General features: G+C 37.4%; 1 protein-coding gene across 2 annotated transcripts; it reads right to left on the bottom strand.

Moving 5' to 3' along the window:
• Nucleotides 1-1,605: 1,605 nt before the first annotated feature.
• Nucleotides 1,606-20,236, bottom strand: epn3a (epsin 3a). 2 transcript variants are annotated; one of them, XM_082166784.1, is made up of 11 exons: nucleotides 19,855-20,233; nucleotides 14,665-15,373; nucleotides 12,057-12,175; nucleotides 9,586-9,660; nucleotides 9,344-9,454; nucleotides 8,647-8,733; nucleotides 7,787-7,925; nucleotides 6,011-6,178; nucleotides 5,569-5,664; nucleotides 4,549-4,776; nucleotides 1,606-4,458 (listed from the first exon to the last, which is right to left on the bottom strand). In XM_082166784.1, exons 2-11 carry the CDS (start codon nucleotides 15,260-15,262, stop codon nucleotides 4,169-4,171), a joined length of 1,911 nt encoding a protein of 636 aa, XP_082022910.1. In that variant the 5' UTR covers nucleotides 15,263-15,373; nucleotides 19,855-20,233; the 3' UTR covers nucleotides 1,606-4,168. The 2 variants fall into 2 exon arrangements, with proteins under 2 accessions (XP_082022910.1, XP_082022911.1); XM_082166785.1 differs by lacking the exon at nucleotides 5,569-5,664 and having other exon boundaries at nucleotides 19,855-20,236.
• Nucleotides 20,237-22,362: the final 2,126 nt, after the last annotated feature.

Genomic DNA, 22,362 nt, shown 5'->3' with positions numbered 1-22,362 from the left:
CCCTTACTCACCCAAACTTGTCAACAAGGCTACTTTATACTTTCACTGTGCATTATCAGGTCGTTTCTGAATCTCAGGGGTTTCATGTATGAGATGATCAGTTGTGACTGCAGCCGAAACCAGCACATCTAGTGCAAGTGGGCTTTGACTATTTAATTTTACTCATCATTATTTTATCTAACTGTTATTTTGAAGAAACCTTTTTGAAGGATATTGCTTTACTTATGTCCTTTTTGAGAACTGAGACTTGAGTGTTTGTAGACGTTTACAGTAGAGGCTGTTTTGTCGACCTTGATTTATTGCGATATTGAGGTGTTTCGTTTTATTGATTTTAGAAAATAAACGTGATTGCCCTCCTCACAAATTTTTTTCACCAGCATGTCTTTTAGGTGTTACAATCAGTGCAAGTAAAATACTTGAGTACTGTTCAAATCAGATACTCTATTGGCCAGTTTCATAGACAAGGCTTAAGTAGTCCCAGACTAAAATTGCATGTTTGAGCTGTTTTAACTGGAAGCAACTTGTGCTGGAATATCTTAAAATAAGTCAGTGCCATTGTTTTGTCTCAAGATTCACACCAGTAATGTTTTTTTTCTAAGGCACATTTATAAAAGCGACTTAAATGTCCTAATTCTGGCTTAATCTAAACCCTGTCTGTGAAACTGGGCCTATGACTTTTCCTCAAGTCGTATTGGACTTGGTGACTTGTAACTTGTAATGGAGTCATTTTCGCTGTAAGGTCTCTGTACTTTTACTCAGGTATGATTTTCAGGTACTCTTTACACACATCAAGTTAAAGAATATAACATAAAGAGCCGTTCACACCGAATGAGTTCTGTGAGACATGGGCAGTGGACTGGGTAAAAACTAAAAAGTCTAGAGACACGTCAATTAAAAGTTTAACTTATTTTAGCACCACATCTTTAGTCTGACATCACCCTGTCTTGTGTGAGACGCTACAAAAGATGTGAGATGTGAGTGCAACGGTCCTTCTAGTGCATGTTTACAGAGAAAACAAGGAAAAGCAATGCAGTGTAATGCAAAAACGCAAGACGCAGGGAAGTGGAATGGGAACAGTTGAGTGAAGAGTTTTTTTCCCCAAAATGTGAGACGTGATCAGTGGAATGTAAGAAAATGCAAGGTGTCGAGACATTTTTAAAAGTAATTTTAACTTAAACGCTGTGTCTACTGCATGTTTACATTGAAAAAAGATGGAAAAGTAGTGCAGTGGAATTCAAAAATGCATTATGTGTGATGTATATATTATATATATACAGTAGTCAACATGTGAAGTGGAACCAAAAAGTTTATCAAAGTTGTCCTAAGACAAGAACGGGTATTGTTCAAAATTCATGTGTAACTTTGATGAAAGGTTTTGATCCACTTCAAATGTTGACTACTGTATATTAAAGGCTATATGAGACATTTTGCTCACTCATTAATTTCCATCCTTCAGTTTGTTATTTTATAGTTTTCTGAAAAGTGAAAAACTTAACTTATGAGTGGGTGTGTCCTAGTACTGTATACAGTTTGTGCAAGCAATGACAAGCCAGAGGTGGAGAGCATGATGTATGAACCATGAACAAACATAAACCAGACATGCCATTCAGTTTCATCTCCATCCTTGTATTCGATGAGCAACATGTCATGTGCAAGTCTCACATTCTTACATTCGGTTAGTAAGTGGCATCAATTCATTCTGAACACCACAGTAAGTACATTCTCTTGCTGGAGGTCTATTCATTCAACAGTCAATGCCCAATATTACAAAATCATTATACTTTTACATTTTGCGACTTAAATTATTGGCCCCAAAATCATAGTCCCTTTTTTTTTTCCTTTTGTCATACTGGTGAGAGTGAGCCATCAGGATGTGTTCAGTTCAGACACCAGTAAATTAAAGGACAGCATTGAAAGTCATCAGATACTCCAGACTGATAAGGAGACACTAAAGCAGAGCTAGAAATTGGCGGCGAGAAATCAGAATATGATAGATAAAACTGTATAAGAGTCTTTGGACTTGTGCTTAGTTATGTACTGGGTTTTATGGAATGAGTAACAAGTGTGTTATCCTTTCCAAATCTATTATAATACTTAAAGTATGAGGTGTTTAAAGGAGATATTGATGCTGCAGGAGCTGGATTAAATATTCTCAACTTTTAAATTGTGTCATTTATTTGCCATTTCCTATAAAGCCAGCATCAATCTGTATTGCCATGTAATGCATAGTTGACATTCATACATATGATTATAAATTAAAGGCGTTCACACATACATGGGTTTAATGACTGGAGGTCGACGAGTGGCTGTATTGCTGGTTGTGATTGATGTTCTTGTTGCTGGATGCCATAATGTTATTGGTCAAAATCTTTTGAAAATATGATGACAACTGGGACGTAGTGTCTGTAAACCATTTTCTACACAATTTTTCATTTTAACCTTATACTGTATGTCTGCAAAGGTAAAACTGCTCACAGTAAAGGCCGTGACACGCCAAGCCAGCAGTCGGCTAGTCTTTGCAGTGTGTTCTGCAACGTTGAATAAACATTGCATTAAATTGAGCTGAAAAACTGTATTCTGTAAAGCTGCAATTGAATACGTTTCATAATTGATTAATTTTACATTAACTCTGTTTATTATAGTGAAGTTGCTTTGAAACAATCTGGCGGAGCAAGTGATTGAGATAAATCTGATTGGCTGGTCAGCTTAGCGAACCAGTGCACAAGAAGAAAAACAAAAGTGACGAACTAAAACAAATGGCAAAGTAAAAAGGGCACACATAGAAGGCTGCGTTCCAAATGGGTTTAATTGGCGTTCCAAAGGCCTCCGAATGGCACTTCGGAGTGAGAACAATCCGTATTAGGGGCTTTCGCACCTTTCAAACCTTTTCATAGTTCCAAGAACTAATGGTGGAAGTACCGACTTTTTGGTGTGTTCGCACCGCAGGAACGGGACTATTTTTGGTTCTAGGAATGCTTTTTGTGGGGACTAAATTAGCTCCCACTTCAGAGTACGGTCTAACCCAGCACAATCGGAACTACCAGTGATGTAAGTGAACACCGATTGGCCGAACGCATGCGAAACACCGGCACCCGCCATTTTAACTAGATGAGTTTATAGCCTGTATATTTACTCCACGAACGTGGAAAACAGCGATATATGGACCAGGCACTTCTCAACCTTTACGCTAAGGAGCAAATCCAACGCAACTTTAAGAGAACCAAGCGAAACACGATTATATATTTCTGTTCAGCAAGCGACATTGGGCATCAATAACATGGCAAACGCTATAATACTTTTTCTTATACCGTTTACTCTCAATGTGTAACAGTTCTATCTAATAACGTATAAGATAGGACTGTTAAACAGATCGTAAACTAATGAAGACGGAGGATGTCAGCACTGTGTGCTCAGGCTTTGGCTAAGCCATTCAAAATAAAAGTCTCGCAAAACAACCAGAGCGGCAGGATGTTAGTGATGGCTTACGTGACATTCCTACTGGCAGTGCGAATGCAACCAGGAAAACGGCACTAGGGGAACATTTAGTTCTCGTGGAAACACACTGGTGGCTCGTTCCTTTACCAGAGTTCCCAGAACTACCCGGTGCGAAAGCCCCAAACGAAGGAATATTAAAAATAAATATATACAGTCCTAGCTCTTCCAGTTTCCCTTTTTGAATTCAAATACAGACTACTGCCACCTGCTGGTGTGGAGAGTTATTTCCTCGCACACAGAAGCAGAATGAATGTGCCAGTTGGCTGTAGCCTTTGGGTTGTGATCAAAGGCAACTTTTTGGCCCAGATGCGATGCCACAGTTGGTTTTTGTTGCCACTAGTTCTTTGGTAAGGCCAAGACACACTAAACTGATCATCACGGGAGATGAATATATTATCCGCTCTCCGCATTGCATGACGACTCGTGCATAACATTTAACATTTCTCAATTTTGCCGCATTGAATTACCAACGGTTGCTGTTGTTGAACGTGAATGGGTTTTGTCACTGCAAACCACTGTATGTGTGAACGCCTCTTAAGAGTGACTGCATAGAGCAAAACCAGGAAGCTGTGAAAGAAGCAGAGACATTACAAAAAGTGTGTTCCAGTTTTAAGTCAAGTCGGTGGTTAAATTGTCATTTCAAAAGCTTGTTTGGATCTGCTCACACTGTCTTTCATAGGAACGGATTTTGATTGTGTTGGTCTGGATCTCCAAGCGTGGATGTGGTTGACAGGGGTAGCAGCGGTTGAGGCAGGTGTCCAGGGATCAGCGGCGGGACCTGCGCAGACTGTGTGAAGGTACTGGGAAGGGAGCTGGGCTGGTTGCTGGCAGCCATGGGCAGAGAGGCATTAAATGGGAGGGATGTGGGTACAGGGGATGTGGAGCTGGGGCGCATCTGATTAAGTGTGAGGCGGGGTTGTGGTTCGTGTTGGAATGGATTAGACGCCGATGGAGCGCTCAGCCCTAAATGGGATAAAGTCCGAAATCAATTCAAATAATATGGATTTTGACACACGTGACAAGTAGTAGTTTGGTCTAGTGGTTCATTCTAACCTGATAAAAATGGGTTGAAGTTCTTGGAAGGAGGGTTGGAGGTTATCAGTGAATCCAAGTTGACGAGTGAAGCTCCTGTGGGACCCAGAAACGCCTCTGGAGTACTGCCGGTTTGAGCCTGTTTTGGTAGACCTTGGCCAAGGGAAGACATATCGAAAGTCTCAAGACTACCGTGGCCATTTACATTTGCCTGACCTCCATCCATAGCCTCATCAAAAAGATCGTCATCTATATAAGTATAAATAAAAATAACAAAAATTTAGATTTATATATATATATATATATGTGAGTGTGTGAGTGTGTGTGTGTGTGTGTACACTACCATTCACAAATTTGGGGTTGGTACAATTTCTTTCATGTTTTTGAAAGAAGCTTCTTATGTTCACCAAGGCTGTATTTGTTTGATCAAAAATACAGTAATATTTAGAAAAATTATCACAATTTAAAATAAGTGTTTTCTATGTGAATTCATGTAATGTATGTAATAATATATATAATATATTCCTGTGATCAAAGCTGAATTTTCCGCATCATTACTAACAGTTTTCAGTGTCACATGATCCTACAGAAATCATTGTAATATGATTTGATGCTCAAGAAACATTTCTGATTATCAATGTTCAAAAAAGTTGTGCTGCTTTATATTTTTGTGGAAACAATTTTTTTCAAAATTCTTTGATGAATAGAAAGTTCAAAAGAACAGCATTTATTTGAATAAAACATCTTTTGTAGCATTATACATGTCTTTTCTGTCATTTTTGATCAATTTAATGAATCCTAGCTGAATTAAAGCATTAATTTCTTTCAAAAAGCCCCAAATTTTGAAAGGTAGTGTAAATATGATAAATAACGTAAAATCAAACTATTCACAGACAAAAAAAAAAAAGAAGAAAAAACAAATACAAAAATGGAATGAGCAAATGAAATATATTATAATACAAAGTAGTAATTGTTAATATTAATAATATATTAATATGAACAAAAAAAAAAAGAATTCAGTTAAAAAAGAACAGTGATTGCCTGAGGGACTTCCTGCACGAGGCGATGGAGTTTTGAGAGGCCCAATAGATCCTTGTTTGTCAGAAACTGTGGGAGAAAAGGGATCCACTCCAGTTCCTAGAGAATTTGAAGACCCATGAAACACTGGAGTTTTGTGACCTTTAGTTCTCGTCTAACTCGAGGTCATCTCTATGCTACACATAAACATTTAGCAGTTACACACATTTAAAATTCACAGTCTTCCACTTCAGGGAAAACAAAGCCAGATTATTGTGCACAGTAACAACAGGAACAATTATTAGAAAAGTAAAAAAAAAAAAAAAAAATGAATAGCATCTTCAATTAGTATATTTAGTATATTTAGCAAGTATGTGTTCCAGCCATAGCTTGTATGTGTTATTTTATTTACTCAATGTATCATCATGTATTATTTGCGTAAGGTATGACGTGGTTAAGCGTGTACCATGTGCAGGCGAGATCCAGGTCTGATTGATGGACACAGGGCTTGAGGAGTTCTGGGGGGCGTCCCATGGGTCAGGATGTGTCTGTGGCCAAGGCTGGGAACGAACACTTAATGCAGGCGGTGCCATCCATGAGCTTCCATGGCCACGGGTTACTAGGCCACTGGGCTCTGATTGAACACAATCCAAAAGGTGTGTGGAGTTCACATTATTAAGGCAGTATTGCTGGACGTTTACGTTCATTTTGCCTAAAGGTGCACCATGTCATTTTTTGATTTACATTTCATTGGCCGAACCAACAGTGGTCTTGGACAGATATAAGGGGAAATCAATGGTTCTCAACCAGGGGGCCTCACTTCCAAAGGGGACATTCCATCCTGATGTTTTTAAGAACAAGGGTTCTCATCATCCTGAACAACTTGGATATACTATTTGAGGGAATTTTAAAAGCGTGATAAAATATTATGTTTTTTTAATTTATTATTATTATTATTATTATTGAGTAACGCCTATTCTAATTGCTATTCACAGGTGTATTTGTCACCGATGAATCAATTTATATACATTTTTGTCAAGCTCTATAATGTTATTGAATAGAAATTGCTATTTGGAAGTAATCATTTTTTATTTATTTTTTAAACTGTAAACACAAACTAGTGAAAGTTATGTAAATGAATTGGTAATGAAAAGTATAAACCATGAAAAACATTCAGGTAACGGAATTATGCGGGTTTTTAATTATTTTAATTATTTATAATATTAATTAATTATTTTAATATATTATCACCAGTTTTATTTTAGTATCATTAAGATACTAGACTAGTTTTTATTAATATGTTGAATTAGTTTGTATTTGTATATTTTCTTTCATTTTAGTTTTATTTAAAGTTTTAGCAATTTTGTTGCCGAGTTCTTGTTAATTTTTATTTAAGTTTTAGTTAATTTAGTACTTCAAGTTAAGTAAAGTTAATTCAATAAAAATGAGAAATGTTGCCCTGGCAACTAGTTAAAAAAAAAGAAAAAAAAGAAGAATATATATATTTATTTTATTTCAGCTAATGTTTCTTTTATTTCAAACAATGAAAATGTTTTTATAATAACCCTGACTGCCACTTCTAGTTTCTGCACACAGAAAGTCTGAAAATGAGCAGCTTTGTCATTCCAGCATAAGTATCAGAAATATCTCCAGAGTCCTTGGAGTCAAAAAGATGCAGCAAACATTTTTGGTTACCATTGTCACGGAGTAACGCCTATTCTAATCGCTATTCACAGGCATGTCAGCCATGACTCATTTATTTCACAACCTGAAAGAGTCCATCTGCACCAAATGCAAGTAAAAACAGGCTATGGTGAGTAAATAAATCCTTACTATTTTGCATTATCTTGCTTGCGTTTGTGTGTGTGTGTGTGTGTGTGTGTGTGTGTGTGTGTGTGTGTGTGGGAAACTTAGGTCAAATCAATCTCCCTATAATTTTCCTATTTCCTGACACATATAATATTGCTCTGTCAAGAATTATTTTTTTTTTAATTCCACTGAAAATATAACAAATGCAAAATACAACATTTATGGTCAAAACATTTTCTTGAACTAACAGCCATTGGCTCTTGTGGCTAAAACATAATTTTGACAATGTGATCTCAACATGGACACTCACACCTTACATAGAATAAATGCACCTTACTATTTTAAACATATCTGTCAAAAAATACTCGGTGTGCCTTTACTGTGTAAAAGTTTAAATAGCTGAGATACAGTTATATTAAATCACATATCTTACCCAGACTATCCCAGGGGTCGGACCTCAGAGGACCAGCCTGGGCTAAACCGCTATGGCCTCCAGATGAAACCCAAAGTTTAGCAGCAGAGGGCACATCAGGAGCTGGAGCAAAAATATCTGCAAGATCCAACATGGCAGACTGCCAAAGCAAAGGACAGAAAAGCACTTTCAGCACATTCAGAATTAGTTTTTAGGTCAATACGGTATGTATCTATACACAAGCGTTCACAAAAAGCCTGCAATGGGGACATCTAACTGCAGTACAGTGCCTCTAGTTTCTAAAAGCCCGAAGAACAATAAGGCCAACCCTAAAATGTCCATCTCTCCAATAAGTGTGCCAAAATTGCTTGACCACTTAAATATAATCCTTCCTACAATTACAACAATACCCACACCTGACTGTACCTGTTTGTGTCAATGTATATTTGTAACTTTGACTTGTTTACAGTAGGAATGATTTGTCATAGTAACTCTAGATTTGAATCCGTGGTAACACTTTACAATAAGGTTCATTAGTTAACATTAGTTAATGTATTAACTAACCAGGAACAATCCATTTGTTACTGTATTTGTTACTGTTCATTGTTTGTTCATGTTAGTTCACGGTACATTAACTAATGCTAACAAGATTTTAATAAAGTATTAGTAAATGTTGAAATTAACATTAACAAAGATTAATAAATGCTGTATAAGTGCAGTTCATTATTAGTTCATGCTAACTAATGTAGTTAACTAATGTTAACTAACGAACCTTATTGTAAAGTGTTACCGAAAGTGTTATCTCTTCCACATAAATGCATCACAGGAGTCATTTAGAAGAGCTTCTAAACAGCCAAAAGGTTAAAAGAGTTGTCTCATACTCCTCCTGCTTTGGCCTCCATTTCTCGTTTGCTCTCCTCGAGTGCTTTCTGGAGCAACGACTCGTCTCCCTGGCGACTTCGCTGCTCCTAGCAAACAACAGACACAGAACACAACTTTAGAGAGAACGTCTACTAAAGACATGTATGCACAGTCATCCTATCGTACTTTTTTTTCCTAGAGATGCATAAATCGTTTTTATGTTTTATTTTGGCCGATCTCTATTCCGGACTTGCATTCTCTGGTTATTTCCCAAAATGTGATTTGTGTTGCAATATAATGAAGTCTGTAAACAGGACGTTAATCAGCGGTGCCCAATAGAAAATCATGTGATTGCAAGCTAACTGAGTTAAAGACCAATCAGCCTGCGCCATTTAGAGTTACATGACAGAACTTTGTATTATTTTAAAGTATATTATTTCCATACTCTTTAAGTATGCTTTTTTAATGTGTATATGCTTTTTACTGAGATTTAATGATTTAAAAAGCTTAGTAAATAATTTAACTCAATAAATAACTATTGGTGCTTTTCCAAGATGATATTAACATACTTAGAATTAGGGGTAGAAGTTTAAAAACATTTTCAATGTCACATTCTTGTCGGTCTTCCAACGGCTGAAATAGTTTTAGATGTGGGAAACTATTTCTTGTAAAGTTTAATTTACAATAACTTATGCACCTCATGCTCCAGATGCCTACCTGCTGATGTTCCTCTTTACTGAGACTCAGAGCCAGCTGAAGTTGAGCCTCTTCATCCATGTCCATGGCAGCAGCAGCAACAGGAGGAGGAGGAGGAGGAAGAGGAACTGGCTGGAGATTTACAATCAGACAATATACAAGCAGCGTCACTTACAACACACAGTACATGCGCGTTACTGAAACTACAGTGCAACTAATGAATGAAGGGGCAGGTGTAGCTGTGACTCCTGGTAATGCTGTACCTTCTGCGTCTCCTTACTGAGATTTATTGCGATCTGAAGCTGTGTCTGTTCATCGATATCCACAACAGGAGCGGGCTGGAGGAGAGGAGGATTGGGGTTAGTGAAGAGCAAATCAGAGTGCAATGACTCCTTCAAAATTATCAAGAAGCAGAATTTTTTTACATAAAATGCAAATGAAAAAAATCTACATACATATAATATAAAATATAAATATCAAACACTATTAAAGTCAAGTAAACAATCTGTCAAATAAGAACAAATAATTAAACTACAAGCAATAGCACAAATAAACACAATAGAACAAACATGCAAATTAAATAAGGTGCTTTTTCAGGTTTTACAAATGTACTTAAATAACAAATAAAGTACGCTTTAATATCTCTAATCAAACACGTAATCAGTCCCAAACACGCATTTACTTAAAAGTGTACTAAGTATACTTGAAGTTGTTCCAATTTAGCACTTAATACACTTAAAATGATGTTTTACTACAATTTAATTACAACTAAAATATACTTAGTTAACTAATCATTAACACACTTGAAGTATCCTGATGATTATTGTGGCTGCAAATATACTTAACATGTTTTTGTTTTGTTTTTTTAACAGGATTGTGTTATGTGTTTTTTCCCTATAAATGATTAGATTGCAAAGTTTCTAGGAGGAATGCACCATGTCCCTTTAGGGTCTCCGTACTTACACACTTATGGATGTTTACAATTTTAAAAACACAATAAGTTAATCTTTTAAATTTGATTTGTATGTCTGTACACTACTGTTCATAAATCAGTCCGCTTTTTTTTTTTTTTAAGAAATGAATACTTTTATTCAGCAAGGATGAATTAAATAGATCAAAAGTGTCAGTAAAGACATTATAATGTTACAAAAGATTTATATTTCAAATAAATGCTTTTAAACTTTCTATTAACAGTTTCCACAAAAATATGAAGCAGCACAACTGTTTTCAACATTGATAATAATCAGAAATGTTTCTTGAAGATCAAATCATCATACTGTATGATTTCTGAAGGATCATGAGACATTGAAGATGATGCTGAAAATTCAGCTTTACATCACTGGAATCAACTCCATTTTAATGTGTACTGTATATTATGATAGAAAACAGTTCATTCAAATTGTAATAATATTTCACAGTATCGCTGTTTTTACTGTATTTTTAATCAAATAAATGCAGTTTTGGTGAGCATTAGAGACTTCTCAAATCTTCTAGACCCCAAACTTCTGAATGGTAGTGTTTTAACAACACTAAGCTGATGGGTCTTTGACTGAAGTAGCAGCTTAACAGCTCCACTCAGCCTGATTTATGAGCATTGGATCAATGCTACAGTCTAGTAACACATTAAGACTTTAAGAGTCATAGTAGCTTGACTTAGACCTGCATTATCAGTGAGTGTGGATACTAATAATGTGCTCTCCTCACACACTGACAACACTGTCAGATCACGACTGAGCTCTTTCTGGACAATGCTGATGGGAGACCGCAACGTGTCGCTCTCACCTTCAGTGCACTCCAGAAACTAACCGTTAGCCCACATGCTAACTGGAAATGTGGTGCTGTACCAAAGCCTCCAGGCAAATAATGAGTTGTAACAGACTTCTAATTGAAGACAGATTACCTCCATGAAGGCCATTTTAACACACTAAAACACATCTCAGATTGGATGATAGTTTCATACAGCCTCTCCCCCATGAAAGTGCTGCACTTCTTTTCTGTGATGACATATTTCCTATTGATAGTGTTCAACCTTGTTTGTTGCATAGTCAATAGCCAATTTAATTTAGATTTTCTATTTAGGTCTATGTAGGTGATAGTGAACTGGTGAACTGATTTTATATGAACTAACCTTGCAAAATACAGTTTTTATCAATAATGAACAAAGATTTGAATATGCCTGTAAATGCAAGATCATCAATATCTTTTGTTCGTTACGATGTTACGATTTACTAATGTTAAAAGACACTTTAATTTTAATCTGTTGTGATTGGTCTACTCTGCTCTGATTGGTCAGATGGCCCAGTCTGTTGTGATTGGTCTACTCTGCTCTGATTGGTCAGATGGCTCAGGTCAGATGGTCCAGTCTGTTATGATTGGTCTACTCTGCTCTGATTGGTCAGATGACCCAGTCTGTTGTGATTGGTCTATTCTGCTCTGATTGGTCAGATGGCTCAGGTCAGATGGTCCAGTCTGTTGTGATTGGTCTATTCTGCTCTGATTGGTCAGATGGCTCAGGTCAGATGGTCCAGTCTGTTGTGATTGGTCTACTCTGCTCTGATTGGTCAGATGGTCCAGTCTGTTGTGATTGGTCTACTCTGCTCTGATTGGTCAGATGACCTAGTGTGTGTGTGTGTGTGTGTGTGTGTGTGTGTGTGTGTGTGTGTGTGTGTGTGTGTGTGTGTGTGTGTGTGTGTGTGTGTGTGTGTGTGTGTGTGTGTGTGTGTGTAAACCTCACCTTCTCGCTCTCCTCTCGGCTCATGGCCAAGGCCAGCTGCAGCTGAAGTTCCTCCTCCCCGCTCGTCTGCGGCCGGGCCCGCTCCAGATCTGGGGCCAGATGAGGCGAGGAAGAGGAGGCTGGGATGAAGAAAAGAGAAAATGCCTCATTCAACCTCTTGGTTTGGAAGAGAAAGGACTGGCACCACCACTGAATGTTAAACAAGCACCCAAATCACTGTTGTTCCATGCCCGGGCTGGAATCGCTTTCCTGTGCCTGTTAAACTCTGCAGTCGAAACAATGGGGTGTCTGTGTGGGGCAGGAGAAGAGGGACGAGGCGATGGGTCTTACATTATAATAACCCCCTCATACAGGTTTTATCTGGCGTTTCTCCCATCTGTGGCATGTCATTCTAATGCATCACTAATTATTTGTATTAGTATTAGTAGTGGTATATGTATAATAATTCATATTATATCACTGTTGTACATGACAACATATGCTGGTGCTACTTTAATGTCTCTACATTAACCCTTACATAATTGTTGTTTTATTTTCTGCACTGTGAATTATTTCCTCATCTGAATTGTTTGAAAGAGAAAGTGTGTCCACAGAGAAAACACCCCAGGACCGGAAGAGGCGAAAGAACCAGAAACTGGCATTGCGGTTTTCCAGTTGCGATCACTTCCACTACAGTGCTTCTGAATGGCGGCGCCTGGCCTGGAATGCACTGGTGAAGAGATACGGATACCTCAACATTACCATGGACACCCCTCTGTGGCCCAAATCACAACCTTTTACATCATCTACTCAGGATCATGACCATCTGACCCTGTAAACACCAAACAGTGTCCACGGAAACACAGAGAAATTTCTGTACTTTCCCAAAATACCTGGCGTCGTGACAAACATGTTGGTCTATTGTCAGTAAAAGTGAAACCGCATTGCACCTTATGTCATACCCAAAGGCTTGATTACAGTGGATTAAACATTATAAAATAGTGCCGTGTGGAAACTGAATATGTGGTCTATCGTGCCATATGAGAGAGGGCCTGTAGAATAGAAAAATTTGACTATAAAATGTTATTAAATTTAGAATTGTCAATTACAAATTTTAATCAAATCAACTACATGATAAGCTGATTAACTCATATTAGAAAGTAATCTTTTAAATAGTTTAAAATAGTTTTTTTCTCCCTAAATTGTAATGCTTACATCAGCAAAGAAAGCATTTGCCAGTTTCAGCTGATCTAGTAGTGCTGTAGAGACACATTCCCCAGATGCATATTCTGGAGTTACTGCTCCATAAATATGTGAGGAATTCAATGAGTCAGAAAATACAACAGAGAATGTTTCCTGTTTCTCTGTAAACACGCAGGGGAATGACATCTTTGATCAACGCAATGCATTTTCAAGAGTTTTGACATGCAGCGCAACTCATCAATGTCAGTTTGACACAGTGGACCAAACAAAAGAAGTCAGGTGGCATTTTATGTCCAACAGCTGAAAGATACAGTTTGAAAAGACATAAGGGTGAGTAAAAGACAGGACTGCCTTTTTTGGGGGGCGAACTATCACTACCATTGCTGTCTACGACAATAATCAACCTGAAGCCTCAGAAAATCAACATAGACCTCAAACTAGTGAGTAAATGAATGAATATGGGAAGAATGTAGATGCGTATCAGGTCCACAGTTACACATGCATCATGTGATGAAGTCTATATGGAGTCATCCACACTTTCATGAGGCACTTCACATTAAAACTGTAGAAATCACACACTCACAAAAATGAGGAAGTAGAACTTCCAAAAGAAAGGAGCATGTCTGCTATGGGTTAAAAGCACAAGGCTGTGTATGATACACATCTCTATGTAAACAGTGTGTGAACACATTTTCCCCAATATTGACATAGATTAATCATTGGTTTAGTTAACTTCAGAGGCTGATTGATTTTCAAATCCCTAGACAAAGAAGGAACTATTCATTCCAGTGAAATCAAATGAAAAACAAATGTGTCACTCTAAGACTTCTGTACATTTTCAGAACACAAATTAAGATATTTTTCATGAAACCTGAGAGATTTATGCCCCTCCATTGAAAGTCCATTACACCAAAACTTTGATGCTTAAAAAGTACTGAGCGTCCAAAAAATACTGGATTACCTTTGACGTCATCTAACACTCACTTTGAAAACACTTAGTAATAATACTACTAGTACAAGTAATTACAACACTGTTAAGATGAATATTCATTGTTAATATAGGGCCCTAAGAAATCTGTTTTATGGTTTTCCCAAATTCTGTTTTATCTTTTCCTAAATTCCGTTAAAACTTTTCTGGATTCCATTTTTTTTTCCATTTTAATGGTTAAATTGGTCCCGTTGACAGCAACATTATTTAAAAAGTTGTATCATTACTTTCCCAGTCTCGGCCATACAGTGTTTGAGTGTCAAAGTAGACATTTTTCAAAATGCAGACCTTCATATTCAGGAACAGCTGTATTACAAACTACATGAAAAGACAAACATAACCTAATACTCAACTGTCTCCAGGACTTTTTAAAAACAAAGTGACGCCCCATGAGTGTGTGACTCTGCATTCATGAACAGTATGAACAGTCATACTCACAGTTGAAGGAGGAAGGTGAGCCTCTCGGCCTGCTATGCTCTTCAACATACACTGCTTCCATGCTGGGTTGACTGGTGGTGCGTCCTGGGTAGGGAGGCGGTAAAGATCCATAACCAATGGCACCGCTGTTTCCTGTCACACGCTCACGGGTCTTGATCGACTGTGATCGCTCCTGCTTTAGCTTCTCCTCGTCCTTGAGCAGAGCCACCAGCTGCTTGGACTTTTCCCGGACGCTCATGCCCTGGTCCTGCCCGTCCCGGTCAATGTACTGGAAATCCCGCAAAGTCTGGATGGCGTAGATGTTCTCCTTGCACTGCTGGGCCACTCGATCTGATCCGGACTTGATCAGATAGTCCAACAGAGTGAGGGCCTTGTACACGTGCCGCCAGTTCTTGCCATGGTCATTAAGTCTCTTCCAGATAATGCCCATGACCTCGGTGAGCGCCACCACGTTGAACGTCAGGTCTGCGATTTCCATCAAGAGCGAGGTTGGAGGACCCCACGGATCATTGGACGTCGCCTCCCTGACCTTAATCTCTGCGTCCGTGTAGTTGTTCACAATGTTCTTCATCTGACGCCGTAAAGAAGAGGTCGTCATGATGACTTTGGGTGTGGGGTGATGACGATGGATGCACTTTTGTTTATAATGAGTGTGGTGTTCGCCACAAAGACGAAATGTTCAGCAAACTCCTGCTACAGCTTTGTTAACCTGAAGAAAAGAGAGGTGAAAATAAGTTTTTATATTTCATACAAGAAACATGCCTCGTCTCAATGAAACATACTTTAGATGAGATTCCCTGGACTTCTTTGGAAAAATACCAAACTGATATTTCGATGGATTCAGTAGCTTTTTTGGCAATACCTACCCTTGTGTTGTGAAAAAGTAGACTTTAGCAAACTTATTACAAAAAGAAAAAGAGTACTTATTACAGAAAAGAAAAAAAATACACTTTAAAAAAAGTTCAGGAGGAGCACATTCAGATAATCTACCCAATCAGCCAGAGGTCTATACCCCAGTTCCTATCCCAGCCAGGAATTGTAGGGGGTTTTGTACTCTAGGTTCAGGTTGCACGCCAAATAGGCTACACATAGGCCTACTCTTTACTCTATTCGATTACATGTAAGTGTAAACTCGTGGAAGAATGTACTTAAGTGTGAAGTGAACTGAATGCAATGTTTTCAGACATTTAATTGCATGTTATTTACAATTAAATTAAAGTGTATTATAGTTTAAATTAAATGCAAATCTGAACCTTAGATATCTAGATTTGAAGTACATTACAAGTCCACATTCAGGACAATTAATCACACTTTTTCACAAGGGTACCGTTTGACAGCTGACAAGTTCTTTTGATATGGAATCAAAAGAACACAAATCATCTGCATCCAACATGTATTCAAAGAAATGAGCACCAGCTGAGGAAAGGGGACTTGAAAGAAACATCCTGAAAAATCTTTACACAAAAACTCAAATAATCCCGGCTATTTGTGCCAATAATCTTGGTTATCAAAGATGTGCCATTCAGTCAAAACGGCTGAAGTGTAGTGTAATGTAGGCTGTACCAAAGACTACAGAATATGACAAGCCGCGTCACTCGTATTGTTTTGAATGGGGAAAAGTGCAACGCTTAAAGGGATAGTTCACCCAAAAATGAAAATTAGCCCATGATTTACTCACCCTGAAGCCATCCTAGGTGTATATGACATTCTTCTTTCAGACGAATACAATCGAAGTTATATTAAAAAATGTCCTGGCTCTTCCAAGCTTTATAATGGCAGTGAATGGCTGTATGTCTTTGGAAGTACATTAAAAGCACATCTATTCATGATTAAAGTGCTCGACACGGATCTGTGGGGGTTAATAAAGGCCTTCTGAAGTGAAGCGATGCGTTGTGTTAGAAAAATATCCATATTTAAAACGTTGTCGACTAAAATAACTAGCCTCCGGCAGACGGACGTATGCATCGATTTACGCCAAGTGTAACCCTTGAACTTGAACCGTGAGAGGCGTCAATTGCAGTTTTGGAGAATTTGATGTTTCCCCATTCAAAGAGATGGGAGCTGCACTTGCATGCCCAAGAGGCGTTTCAAAGATGGCCACCAAATGAAATGACTTGTCTTAAAGGGACTTTGGTCTTCTGTCTGTCCTGAAGAAGACAGAGGAGTCTGTTTGAAAAACTGCTTGATGCCAAAAGGTTTTTCACAGTGACGCCATATAGAAGAACCATTTTGGTTCCCCAAAGAACCCTTCAGTGAACAGTTTTTCTTAGTGTGAAGAACATTTTAATAATCTAAAGAATCTTTTTCCACTATAAAGAATATTTTGTTGAATGGAAAGATTCCATGGATGTTAAAGATTCTTCATGGAACCATTGATTCTAATAAAATAATCTTTATTTTTAAGAGTGTAAAGTTGCAGTGGGAAAAAATGGCAGCAAAACTTTTGACACCCAACTTCACTGGTAATACTAGCTTAGAACCAGCACAACTTGAAATTCACATTATAGCCTACATCAGTGTTAAAGCCACGTGGACTTACATCACGACGTATGACCCGAGATAATGTAGGCTGTCAGATATGTCACTTCAAAAGAGAAAGAGAAAAATGTGAACATGTCTGTAACCACAAACAAACTATAAATAAAATCTAAGTTCTATTTGGAACATGACACATTTAATCAAACACAAACCTAACCCAAATATGTATAAACAACACATCCCAAGTCAACCAAACGACGTGCTGCAGGACTTACTACATTTAACAAAAGGAAAATGACATGCTTTCATTTGAAAAACAAAGACTTGCAAACCATTTCTATTGTACAAGAATCAATGGGTCTTGTTCATGAAAAAAAGAATTCGAATGTGTGAAATGGACTTCAAAACATTCTTCTTCTTCTTCTTCTAAAAAAATATACATGCATTGAAAAAATATATATCTTTTTTTTTCTTTTTTCTTTTTTGTATTTAGAAGAATGTTTTTAAGACCATTTCACACATTCTAATTCTTTTTTTCATGAATATATATATATATGAAGGGTTTCGGCCAGACAATGGTTGAACAATTTACACACTAATTCTGCTGGTGTTTCATGAGTGAGGGCCATAAAAAATAATGTATGGATTTTTGAACAGATACTGTTGGTGTAATGGCCAGTCTACCATGTTTGTGCTTTCGTTTGTAGTCTTAAGCAATGCAAATAATGGTATTATCTTGAAGATACACATTATCCACAGTGTTGATAAGCTATAAGAAAAAAACATCATGAGCTTATATAATTTTAAAAGCATACCGTCAGGGATTAAACTCTCAGTGTGTTTCATCTCAATGTGGGAACATGAGAAATTGTATATAAAGTCATTATCTGGCAATAGGAAATCCATTACTCACTGAACAACACAGCTTCAGTTACACTAATGAAAGTCTGTCGAGACAAACTCAAATGTTGGATTGACAAAGCCTTGCTTGAAAGCTTAAAGGGATAGTTTATCCAACAATTATAATTCTCTCATCATTTGCTCACCCTCGTGTCATTACAAACCTATGTGGAAAACAAATGAAGATATGGTGAAAAATGTCACCGGGTCTAGTCTTAATTTTGTGATCATAAGAAGAAAGAAAGTCATACTTTGGAATGACATGAAGGTGAATAAATGATGACAGTCACAGAACTATAATTACAAATTTTTATTAGACTGGAAATATTACTGCTTGATTACACGTAATTGCAGAAGTCTACACTGTAGTTGGAATGGCAAAGCCATAGAGTCACTGTCAGTTTCCTCTGAACAATTATTAATAACTTTATATAAGCATGTCCACACCCTGAATAAAAAAGACACGCACAAATCAAAGCCATATGCATCATACAGGCAATGAGAACCTGATCTCATATATTTAGTGCACGGGCCATGACCTTGACGTGGCGGTGACACATTCAGCTCTCGCTGAACTGGCTTTAGACGACAAATCAATAACAGCAGTTTGCTTAACATCACATTTCTGCTGAGAGTCTGTTGGATCACACAGTGCTGCGCTAAGAGGGTGGAATTTCAAAAACAAGCCCTGCTGGCACATGGGCACAATACACAATGAGTTACCACATGAATCTGTCTCTGCAAGGCTTTCTCTTAAAACCAGGTCTGCATATCCAACCCGTCAGGGGGTTAATGAAGGCTAGTACGAAAAAGGGGCGTCGAACATAATGCTGTCATTTTTTTACCACTTTTACTACGTGATATTATATGGGCATATTTACAAAAGAAATATACATACATTTTCATACATTTCTTTACACACACACACACACACACACACACACACACACACATACAAATATATATAGGCCTATATGAAGTTATGAATTATGTATCTATGATGAACTATATAAATTAGAAAAGGTTTGTGATTTGACATCACGCTTTCGGGAATATCTCATTTTTATCACTTGATATAGGGTGATATGTAGGGTTTATACAGTAACCAAGGTTTTGTATTGTATATGCCTATGTGTTGTTGTTGTTGTTGTTGTTTAAGTTTGTAGATAGCCTATATAAGCATTGATTTTGATCATAATTTTATCGCATACTGTATTAAAATGTAGACTGAAAGGGCACCAACAAAGAAATCATCTTTAATATTTATAAATAATCTTAAAATGAAAAGGATGCTGCCTGTAACCTACAGAATTTCCACATGAAAAGTTGTACTATACTTGTGTCTAAATGTAAAATAGCGTAGCGTATATTCACGTTATATTTCAGATCAATCATATGGCAATAGCTGGCCTTATATTAACCAAATGTTGTTTTCTTTGTGGTCCACTTCACAAGATACAGATCAACTTTCAATCAGTGGGGAGAACCAGCTCTCCCACATTTCATTTCCCTCTCATAGTTTTAATATTGAGAAAGTAAATCAGACCCTTAAAACCATTCAAATGCTTTTCAATGTTGTGGGACAAGAATAAAGAGCCGCTTTCGCAGCGTTCGCATCTTCATAATGCGGTATTGCGGCAGGAGAGAGAGAGAGAGACAGAGAGAGAGAGAGAGAGATGGTGAATTGTTGTAAGGCGGCATAATGCATTTGGTTGCGTGACTCAGCTGGAATAATAGAGTAAGATTTGGAAATCTTATTTTGACTCGCGAGTGAAAAAATCGTAGTCATCTGAACGTCCTTTGTGTCCTTACCTCTCATTGCTTGACATAAAAGTCCCAACTGTGGGATCCTATCGGTAGTTGTCCTCCCCTCGACATCTCCGCATATTTCCAGTGTTGCTAGTTTCTGGAATCTGGTTCAAAAACACCAGACGGTCAACTCAGTCTAGCGCCTCAAAGTTTTGCCTCTGTGTTTGTGTTGTTTCGCTTTGTGGAGGAGGCCTTATCCGGTTAGGAGTTGTTGGTACATATCCCGAAAAAGTCCCGGGCGCCAACCTCGCTGGGAACAGAGCCCCCCCCTTGTTAAAAGCTAGTAAAGTGAACCGAGGGAAGAGGCTGATGGAGGGAGAGAGGGAGGGAGGACTGCACAGTCAGAGTCGGTCTTTAACCCGTTCTGCTCTGAAACGAGACACACACACACGAACCTGACAGACCAGATATGCAGCTCTGCCTGGGCTGGGAAATGGGAATGTGCTCTCAAAATGGAAAATGGCACTTTCCACTAATGGACACTTTTTCACAGACTGTGATGACGCGATTTAACGGTCATCAGCATCGTAAATGCTGAAAAGGTTTTAATAAAAAAAAAATAAAAAAAATTATGTTAGGGTTATATATAATTATATATATATATATATATATTTTTTTTTTTATTTTATTATTTAAATGTAGCCTACACTATATGTAGCCTACTTCGTATTATTAGCTGCTTTGCATCAAATAAAAAAATAAAAAACGAGTCTTCTAAACTAGACATCTTTCTCTCTTCCGACTACCGTTATCAATCTATCTCTCTCTCTCTCTCTCTCTCTCTCTCTCTCTCTCTCTCTCTCTCTCTCTCTCTCTCTCTCTCTCTCTCTCTTTTTTTTTTTTTTTACTGGTTTAATAAAAATAAAAAATAAAAAAAATATATATATATATAATGTTTTCTCTCATTCATCGCTTTAGAAGTTTACCCAACTATGACGACTTCTGCTTCTGGGAAACCCAGAAATCTGAAAAGCAAATGTTTAGCCTACAACCCATGCAGTTTGTCTGAAAATAGTCAAAAAAATTAAATAGGCACAGTATATTAAAGAAACAATACAATAAAAAAAATTTAAAAAAACATTTAACCACTTAATTGACTTTTTTTCTTTTCACATTTTTAGTAGGCTAATCATCATAAATGTAATTAGGTATCATTTGAAAGCTTAAAAACTCGAATCGGATATTGCATTACCATCGACAGGGTACTTTAAATCCTTTTAGCCTTTAATCCTTTTCATGTCTGCAAAAAGAGGGGGGTGGGGGGTTAAGGGGTTAATGTGTATAAAATAGCTACTTTTCACACTAGCTTCATTTTTAAATAGTTATAATAGTTTATCTAAAATATCTAATAGGTCTCAAAACAAGCATGTGATTTGTGGCTGTATTTTGTTAAAAAAAATATTTAAAAAACGCCATTCTGGGAATGTGAAATTGTCTAATGTGCTCTAATGGAAATGATGGGGGGGGGGGGGGGGGTTAATGATGTTAAATTACTTATGACTCTTCCCACAAACCTACCTACCATTTATGTTCATGATTTATTCATTATTTTCTAGAGAGGGGTAGGGTGTGATTGCTCTATAGACTAGAAAAGTGTTTCCTAACCTCTTTTGTCTTCTGTACCCCTGCAGCCCCATCAAACACTCATCGACATCAAACTGCAATGTGCAATCTAAATTAGCATTATAATTGATAGGCTATTATTAAAGTCATCAAGAAAATGATACTGTGGGTTCACTGTATACTGCACATATATTAGGCCTATATGCTATTTTATTTTTTAATTAAATACAAAGAATTGAAAACTAAAATAATCAATTTTAATCCATTGTGTGTGTGTGTGTGTGTGTGTGTGTGTGTGTGTGTGTGTGTGTGTGTGTGTGTGTGTGTGTGTGTGTGTGTGTGTGTGTGTGTGTGTGTGTGTGTGTGTGTGTGTGTGTGTGTGCCTACTTTAACCATATTTGGAGGATAATTTGTACCCATAAAGGAAGCTTCCAAAAACCTTTTGGTGATGTTCTCATTTGCAAAAAAATAAATTACTAAATTACTTTATCAAGTGTTTTTTTATTGTTAAAATGAGTGTGTGTGTGTGTGTGTGTGTGTGTGTGTGTGTGTGTGTGTGTGTGTGTGTGTGTGTGTGTGTGTGTGTGTGTGTGTGTGTGTGTGTGTGTGTGTGTGTGTGTGTGTGTGCATATAATGGGTTTAATGAAGGAAAACAAAAACCTTTCCAAGTGCACATATCTTTGGTTGGGAATCACTAGAACACTCCGACTCTTTATCATAAAGCACAAACAGTGAGAAGGAAAGAAAGCAGCAGAAAGACTATTGAAGAGAATTCCTATTCAAAGCTTCCTTGTGACAAGTGTTTTTGGCCAAGCGAGTGATTCTAGAAATACCAGCTCTGATCTTGCCAAACTGATACTCTGTTTAGTGGATCAACATAGACGGTCTGAACGACTGCCAAAGTAGAATTCCTATAATTTCTTCTCCCCAAAATTGACAGAAGACAAA

The sequence above is a fragment of the Leuciscus leuciscus genome (assembly GCF_965113295.1).
Source record: "Leuciscus leuciscus genome assembly, chromosome: 1".
Classification (NCBI taxonomy): domain Eukaryota; kingdom Metazoa; phylum Chordata; class Actinopteri; order Cypriniformes; family Leuciscidae; genus Leuciscus; species Leuciscus leuciscus.
Note: the sequence above shows the minus strand (reverse complement) of the source record. Positions and strands in the feature narration are given on the sequence as shown.